General features: G+C 44.6%; 1 protein-coding gene across 1 annotated transcript; it reads right to left on the bottom strand.

Annotated features, from left to right (window-relative positions):
* Positions 1-4,238: 4,238 nt before the first annotated feature.
* Positions 4,239-7,510, bottom strand: LOC146172659 (uncharacterized). The gene is made up of 2 exons (XM_084584331.1): positions 7,054-7,510; positions 4,239-5,240 (listed from the first exon to the last, which is right to left on the bottom strand). The coding sequence occupies exons 1-2, from the start codon at positions 7,336-7,338 to the stop codon at positions 4,239-4,241; spliced, it is 1,287 nt and encodes a 428-aa protein (XP_084440457.1). The 5' UTR covers positions 7,339-7,510.
* Between the last annotated feature and the right edge of the window lie 1,625 nt (positions 7,511-9,135).

The following is a 9,135-nucleotide window of genomic DNA, read 5'->3' as shown; positions in this document are numbered from 1 at the left end:
CACTGGAACATTGTGGAAACAGACGCAAGTGGCTGGAATCATTCGAGATGCATATCGGGGCCCCTTCCCTGACAAACAAAATGATAAAGCCGCGTCTCGTGATACAGCCGCGTCTCGTGAAACCGAGCATAAAACACATGGGTATTGCCCCGCCGGGGTGGTGCAAAGGTAAGACGCCCGACTACTGTGCCGGAGTTCCCGGGTTCGAACCCGACCACGGCGGCTGCGTTTCGATGGAGGCGAAACGTAGAGGCGTCGTGTGCTGTGCGATGTCAGCGCACGTTAAAGATCCCCAGGTGGTCGAAATTACTCCGTAGCCCTCCACTACGGCTCCTCTTTCTCTCTTTCCACTTTCATTCCCACCTTCCTCCCTTCCCTTACGGCCCGGTTCGGGTGTCCACAGAGCAAGTGTGACAGTTACTGCGCCTTTCCCTTCCTGTGAACCAATTTAACACATGGGTACAGCCACAGGTATGTTTTCAACGCCATTCAAAACTTCTTAATAGAAACAAAACGTCTACCTGGCTAATATGCTTTGAAGTTTTAATCTGTACATATAAATCTTACTATTCTCCTACTGCGTGCGTTAGTATTCTCTTATATATTTTGGTTTATCATATTTACATTTCCTTTTCTATTCCCTAGCATTTATTTTTTTTTTTTCCGATGTAGTTATACATCTCAAAATCTAATATCTCTGCACCCCAATTCTTGGCCGATCCCCCTGTGTGGGTATGTGCCATCACATTAGAGGAGAACAACAACAACAACAACATGGCGTAAGATCCTTTCTTGCACTACCATCACGATGATAAGGCCGCTTGCCGTTGGCTGTTGAAAGCAGCAAATAATGCCTGCAATGGTTCGCGGCAGAATTTAAGTAGAAAATTTGGTTCGCACGATTTATGGAGTTTAACGTCCCAAGTCACTCGGGCTATGAGAGACGCCGTAGAGAAGGGCTCTGAAAATTTCGACCAATTTGTGCCCTTTAATTTGCACTGACGTCGAACAGCACATGAGCGCCTTTCTTATCGCCGCCACGGAAAGGCGGCCGCGGAGGCCTAGATTCTATCCTGCGTCTTCGGCGCAGCAGTCGAGAGCCCTAACAAATGCACCAGCGCGGCGTGCTTCAGAAGGGGCATCGAGACGAAAGTTATTGCGAAACAAAAATGAACCGTTTCATCAGAAGTCGGAGTCGGACACGAGGTTTCTTTGGCATGCGGTAAATGTATGCGAGGCTGAAAGGACGCTGCAATAACACGCTTATTGTACTCGCAGACAATCTTTTTGTGGCTGAACTGAAACACTACCCTCCTCTTCGCAGCAGAACATCATCCCTTTAGACATTTCGCGGTGCGTGGTCTCGTATTTTATAAGGTTGCGTAATTTCTCACAGTATTATTACATAGAAAATATACTGCAGCTAGCACAACACTACTGGAGATTTATTACATCACTACAATATGGCCTGGAATAACTAGCGGCTGCGCCATCTGTCGGGAATCCTGCGATGCGTACGCAGGCTGCGTCTGCGGCGTCTACCCGCCGGTTTCTGTACATTTTCGTAATGCGCTTGTTTCGACGATGAACGTAGGGCAGGATATCAATTAACCTCAAAGTTACGCTCACTCCTTCAGAGGTGTAAAAAGCACAATTCTGCATCGTTGGCTGTTCTAAAGCTAATATTTCAATTAGGCCGGTGTTTAAACCGAAGCCGTAACTCAGGCCATCCATGCAAGAACCACTTCATACAGTCACACCATGACGAAAGCGCCGCCGCACCCCTCCCTAGGCTTGGCTGCATAGCCACAAGCTGCTGCCCGCGAGTATAGAAAATAGATTTCATTATTTGATTCGGATTTGTTACATGTGTAAGCATAGTATAACCGCTTTATTAAGTGTTCAGTCTAAAACACACTAGCTTTCTTTCATAACATCGCTGTCAGGTAACAACCAAAGGTTTTGAAGGTTGGTAAGTAAAAACGGTTCTTTTTGGTTAAACCAATCAATTGCAGCATACAAACTATTAAAATAAGTTATCGATAAAGAAAGCATTACGGTAGAAGAAACAGCATGTGAGGATTCTTACACACTTATGGCCTACTTGTGTTTTTCAGTCTGTTTGTTGTTTGATTCTTTTTTATTGATCGTCACATATTCCTTGGTGTGAGAGTAAAGTTTTTGTTTCTTTCATTATTTTTTCACAGTAACGAAACAACCTGTATCTTCTTGTAGTCTAGGTTGTCTTTTTTTCCATAATTTTATTTCCATCGAAATCACTACACATGACCATTGCTGCAGCTGCAATTCTCTTTTCTTCACGGAAAAGGGTAAATTATATTTTTTTTCTTAAACATTCAGTGAAATTCAAGTTCTAACAGCAAAGTATGTAAAGAGAGAGTTCTAAAACATTTGTTCATGCCGGAAACCAAGAAATGTACAGTGTACAGTTTAATTAATAAAAAAGTAACATGGCGCGAAAAACATGCATGACGGAATCAAAAGCATTGAACAGCCGTATCATCATACGCATAAAGAAATGCCTATAAAACGCACAGGTACTTTTATCAGTTCAGAGCGAAATCATGCTACAAGTTCCCACTTCACAAGAAGCTGATCATCATGCACGTAACTCTCACTTACCAATTTGTCTAAATTTATAGAAAGAGTATGATAGAAACACCTATAATTTGATTGCGAAGGCTTCTGCACACAGCGTGCATTGTCACATTCTCTCACCTGAAGGGCGACTTCGTCTATCTTATTTGGATGCATGACGGTCAGCCTGACTTTCTCTTCAAATGGCCACCTGACAAAGTTGTCCAAGTCTCCCTTGTGCAACTGCATTCCAATATGAAATGTCAGTGTGTCGGAAGTTTTAACGAACCAGACCCCAGGAGATAAACAATAGCCGCGTAGGTATACACGACGCTGTTAACACACTGCATAGATTATGTCAAAAAATTTGGACAACCCTGCAGTGGCCACAGGATTGGAGGAGGTCAGTTTATATCCCCATTCCAAAGAAAGGCAGTGCCAAATATTGTTCCAACTACCGCACGATCGCGCTTATTTCGCATGCTAGCAAGGTGATGTTAAAAATCCTGCAAGGTAGGCTGCAGCAGTATGTGGATCGGGAGCTTCCGGACGTGCAAGTTGGGTTTCGCAAGGGCAGAGGAACTAGAGACCAAATTGCCAACCTTCGCTGGATCATGGAAAAAGCAAGAGAGTTCCAGAAACCCATTTACTTCTGCTTTATTGATTATGCGAAAGCGTTTGACTGCGTAGATCACAGCAGATTGTGGCAAGCTCTCCAAGAGATGGGAGTTCCAATTCACCTCATCTGCCTCCTCAGGAACCTTTATGAAGGGCAAGAGGCCACAGTCAGAACTGGGCATGGTCTTACTGATTGGTTTCCGATTGAGAAAGGGGTGAGGCAAGGCTGCATACTGTCGCCCTGCCTATTTAACCTATATGCAGAGTGCATCATGAGGAAGGCCGGTCTGGACGAGTCTTCAGCTGGGGTGAAGATTGCTGGAAAACGTATCAACAACCTTAGATATGCGGATGATACCACTTTAATGGCAGAAAGTGAAGTGGAACTCAAGAGACTTCTGATGCGCGTACAAGAAGAGAGTGAGAAGTTTGGGCTTAAAGTGAACATTAAAAAGACGAAGATCATGGCGTCTTGCTCTATCAAGTCCTGGAGCATCAATGGACAAGAAGTGGAAGCTGTGACAGATTTTCTGTTCTTGGGCGCCAAGATTACCTCGGAAGGAGACTGCAGCCATGAAATTAGGAGACGCCTGCTTCTGAGAAAGAGAGCAATGGTTAGCCTTGACCGAGTAGTAAAGAGCAGAGACATTAGTCTGCCAACCAAGATCCGTATAACCCGTGCTATGGTCTTTCCAGTTGTGATGTATGGATGCGAGAGTTGGACTGTGAAAAAGGCTGACCGCCGAAGAATTGACGCGTTTGAATTGTGGTGCTGGCGAAGACTCTTAAGAGTTCCTTGGACTGCCAGAAGATCAAATCAGTCGATATTGTCGACCATAAACCCTGACTGCTCATTGGAGGGTCAAATTCTAAAGTTAAAGCTCAGCTACTTTGGTCATCTGATGAGAAGAGAGGAGTCGCTGGAGAAAGATTTGATGTTGGGAAAGGTTGAGGGTCGCCGGAGAAGGGGTAGGCAGCGAACACGATGGTTAGATGGCATTCTCGAGGCATTGCAGATGAAGCTATGTGATGTTAAGAAGATAGTGAGAGACCGGAAAGCGTGGCGTGACATGGTCCATAGGGTCACGAAGAGTCGGACACGACTGAACGCCTGAACTGAACTGATAAAAGGTGGAAATGGAATTCTTGCGTGCACTGTCTGCAAGACGCTCCACACCTGTTACGAAAAACTCTTTAGAAGATACATTCATTTCAGCCTGTCTGTGAAATTCGTATATTTTGTCGAGCATCATTTGATTATGGTTTCCTTTACCTTCTTCCTTCACGTGCTCTATTACCAGTGGAGCCTCTTCCAGCGTCCAGTGGCTCTCATTAATGATGTTAGCCTGTGGCAACTTTATTTTTTGAAGTGCCTTACTTAGATTTATAGAGAGCTCCGTTATTCGACCCTTCTCCGAAAATATGCATTCCCTTGCTTGTTCAGAAGCTGTGACTAGTCTTTGTATATCGCTTGTCAATTTGTCTCTATGTTCTTCGAGTGCTTCTGCCACTTCATGTTTCAATTTGTCCTTCAGTGACCGGATTTCCTGAAGCGAAAATTCAAAAGTACTTTCTTGGACCTTATCTATATGAATAGTAGCTTCCTGAAGTTTTTCTCCAACAAAATTGAATCCTTGAGCGAGCTGTTCTCCCATATTTCCTTTAAGCGTAATTATGTGACGTGAAATTTCGCTGAGTCTCTCGCACTGCACTTCTGTATCGCTACTTAAGAGCCTATGAAGTGCCTCTATTTCTCCCGAAACCTTCTGCAGTAAGCCTTTCACTGACGTCAAAATTGCTTTGTCCGCCAAGTAGCTTGACAGTGGTTCACACTTTGAGGCGGACGTTGCGTCTTGCGAACCGCATCCCGATGTCAGGTGCACGCAGACGTCGTTGCAAAGAACCCTGGCCGAGCATACGGGGCAGCAGGTTGAATGGTGTTCACAGCCTCTCTGCATGTGTCTGCATATATCTGCGGCCATCATCACGTGCCTGCATCCGCTGTCTTTGTTCCAGCAATGCACCTGAAAAAAAAAAGCAAGCTAATATGATATGGTAGATACGGTGGCATATCAGCAGCATATTTAACTTAGTTGTAATTCTGGCTGAAGCACATGAGTGATTAGCACCTCAGTTCCAGTTACGGACCTTCGAGTGTCACTTGAAGTCTGAGAGAGCGAATTCGTTACATGTTTAACAAGTATGCAGCAGAATATTTCGTATAGTACGGTATACCGGCTATGATAAAATATCATGTTTTGTGTTTGTTACGGTAAAGGCAGTTCAGTATATCCTTGCTTCTATTTGTAGAGGCTTTTAGTAAAAATGTAATAATTGAATTGACATTTTACGCTGACATTTTACGCTCAGTTCTTGCTAGTTCTTTATAAACATATGGCAATGAATTAAATTAAATTATCTACTGTGCTATTAGAAACAGTTGCAGCCAATGCCTGGACATCAATAAATCTCATGTGTGGGGCGAAGCTTTACAAATAACGAGATGTTCAATTTATTTCTTCCGGTCGCAACAAGCAATGTCGTATTTACCTGCGGTTTTTTATGTCTGCCCCATATCTGCTGGAGTCCCCACACAATTGTGTGACAGAGATCCTTCGAGCATAACATGCCACCCAGTCTGGCATGACATCTGTATCATGAGGCTGGCTGGTGTTTCTCAATGGCCATCGGGGCTCTTGAGACAGTGACAGCGATCAATACGAGTTACACTACGCGAGCGCATGCACGAACCTGCCAGCAAGTTTTAGAATGGCACCGAGAGGACGCGTTTTCTAGTTACGGGGATAGCGTTGCCTGTTACTGGGCGTGCACATCGCTTCCATTTGCTCACTAACTCTGCCTCGCTTCATCTGCTTATGATCTCATCAACAAAACTGATAACGGCAGCCAAGGCCCGAAGAATGCATTTCGTGATCTAGCTGGTTTTCAGTCATAAAATTGGCCATATCTTGTCTGATATTTTCGGTCATTTTTTAAGTTGATGCTGTTATTTATAGTCGCCGTACATTTGTACGGCTTGTGGTTTTACATTTTTGCATTTCGTCTGCAGCTGAAAAAGAGAAAGCAGTGGAAAAATTAAAAACCGGCAATAAGTAAACTGGTTTCATGATGAGGGCAAGGAAGCGGGGCGATATATTGTTGCAAAAATAGCTTCACCTCCCCAACAACTTCGAAGCACGATAGTATTGGCGCCACTGTACAGCCTTCAGGAGTTTTAATGATATCGTGCTAAGTTTCGATCTCTGGCGTCGAAATTAAGCAGAATAGAAACGGAAAGACGGAAAGGCCAGGCTTATCAACGGCGCTGCTAGCAAAAGCGTCAAGTACCCGGCTATTCTTGCTTCATGCAAAGCAGTCTCTATCAAGCATGCTTTCGTAACTAATAGCAATTACTTGTTTCATGGGCCAATTATCAAAAAAGTAGTTCTCTTTGAGGTATCACACACACAGTATTCGGTCAATAAAGCGCGGAAGAAAGTCTATGGAACAACCCACGCATAACCTGTGCAACCCTGCAATCGGAATTTGAGCAAATAATTGTGCAAAGAATGCGCAACTTGTTCTGGCATTTTCCGACATTTGCTGACCCGAAACAAGCAGCGACTAGCTCAAGCCGCCAAATTTTTCTTCTTGAACATTGAATCTTTTTTCACTTTTCTCAGGAAACAATTATTCCTTTCAAATTTTGCTTTGCGAGTGATGTTAAAAGGAATATGGAGGAACATTGCATATCACATTGTTGCCTTTCCAATAAAAGCACTCGAAAATCGACCGAAATAAAGCAGCGACTTCGTGCTTTCTTTATTCTCTACTTACCAGTCTTTTGAGAAGTTCGTCGGATGGGAATTCCCTCCAGTCCACGTCCTCTCCTTCACACCTCCGCTTGTCGCGCGGACAGATGTGTCCACCGTCTTGCATGCACTGTCCGTAACAAGAATCGCAAAGGACGTGCAGGCAAGGCAGCAATGCCATCTTCTTACGCACAAGTCCACACGCGCTGCATAGCCGATACTCTGGAAGGGGCTTCACGAATTCCACAGGCCTCCAGTCGAGGTTAGCGGAGAACCCGACCAGTGTGTATTGCGTGCTCCACTGTGGCATCGCTCAACCTGAACCACCGCCGAACGAAGGCTAACATAAACAACGGCACGAGTGCGGGGAAGTCTGCGACGTGCCAGTCACTCAGTCAGTGGGTATGGCTTTTCGCTTCAAGTACTTTTTCCGTTCCAGCTTACACGCGTAAGAAAACTAGGCCGCGATAAAACCGTTTTTCTCGTTCCTTCGATCTTGGCATAGTCAGTTGGAGATAACGGGGAAACGGCACTTTCTGTGGCGAAGCAACAAGAACGATAAAGAGCGCTGCTTACATTCTTCGATAGGTGCCGTCCTTATGCAAAGTGCGGCAATAAATAGCGTCCTGAACCGCGTCATTCATTTTATTCGCCATTTTCCTTAGCCGGTAACGGCAATTACGGTGTCGGTCTCATGGTTGGTGTACCAGAGAATGCAGTGAACAACTCTAAAATTAATAAAAGAACTGGAACGAACTTCAACAATTTCCGTACTTTTGCATTTATATATCATTTTTAGTTCTCACGTGCACAGTAACTTTAAAGTATTTTCGCATTCTCGTTTGCTATTGGCCCAGTGTTTGGTGTAAGCGCTACAGGTGGAAATAGATTTGTAATATTGAAAGAAATAGTAATTAGCACCTATCACACAAGAAGCCTTATGGCTACTAATTGAAGTTGTCCGCATCCATCTCGCAAAAACTGCACTTGGTTTCTTTTTTTCCTATTCTTTCTACACTCGTTTTTTCCTCTTTTTCTCCCCCTCTCCTCACGCCAAAAAGCAGCATTTCAGTGCTCTTTCGACTTGCGGGTTTCATTCGCCTTTCGCCACAATCCATACGCCGGCGTGGCAGCCATGCAACGCCAAAACTTATAGCCACTGCTGTAAGTGTGGGTACGTATGACGCGACAGCCTTAAATGAGTCCCTGTACGCTTGATATATCTTCAGCAAACATATAAAAAATACTGTAGGATGGGAGAGGGGTCAGATTTATTTGTCTTTTTCGTACGCTCTTAAAAAGCACAGTGAAATGCCTCACTACATTCTTAGATTTTTGTCTGTTAAGGTAAGCTACGTTGTGTCTTGAGAAATGTTTGTGTTGATGGTCCCATCCAATATGTCGAAGGAATGTATGGTGGAACAATATGCCGATTCCCCACGATCACAAGTATGAATGTGCCGAGATGAGTGCGAATTGCCGCGGGAAGTATATACTGCGCTGAAAGAGCTGACCTGCTACATGCCCTACCACGATGCATGTGAGTGCTTCCCAGGTTTTCCTTATCTGCGATGGTTCTGGTGTGCCCAGGTACTGCGGGATTATATTGGCACCTTTGTAATCTTAGGTACGGATAAGTTTGAGATTTCAACGCATTACAGTTAAAAGTCTGGTACGATGTCGGCATGGTCGTCTTTGTCATCATCGAAACATCACACGCACGCCTCTAGAAGGTGCTGATTGGTTGGTGATAGGGCCGTACTTTGACTGGTACGTAACCAGGGGGTGTGACGCCATGAGACCATATGACGTACTCGAGTTGGTATAGCGCTGCCAAGTCACGTGTGAGATAGAAGAATGATCGGAATCCCGCCTTCCCAGTTCTTTGAATCTCGAGTTAGATACGGCGCTCATAGGCCGTGCGCCGCTCGTACGTGCGGCATGGTAAAAGCAGAGCCTTATGTCTATGTTGGTTGACCTTTCATGTAGTCTGGTAGCTTAGGAAGACCTACAAAACTGTTTTCGCAAAGGATGGAGCTTAATGGAGCTGGGTAACTAGGCGGCCAGGGTTGGTAACAAAAGTAGAAAATTGTATAATGTACGTGTA

The sequence above is a fragment of the Amblyomma maculatum genome, chromosome 11 (genome assembly GCF_055883805.1).
Source record: "Amblyomma maculatum isolate TAMU_Amacu chromosome 11, ASM5588380v1, whole genome shotgun sequence".
Classification (NCBI taxonomy): domain Eukaryota; kingdom Metazoa; phylum Arthropoda; class Arachnida; order Ixodida; family Ixodidae; genus Amblyomma; species Amblyomma maculatum.
The sequence above is the reverse complement of the archived record's forward strand: the minus strand, read 5'-3'. Positions and strand labels throughout refer to the sequence as shown.

Excerpts from the sequence above, each read along its gene's own strand:
- LOC146172659 (XM_084584331.1), bottom strand. The coding sequence starts at position 7,338 with ATGCCACAGTGGAGCACGCAATACACACTGGTCGGGTTCTCCGCTAAC. Across the intron at positions 5,241-7,053 it reads ACGAACTTCTCAAAAGACTG|GTGCATTGCTGGAACAAAGA; the intron begins GTAAGTAGAGAA and ends TTTTTTTTTCAG.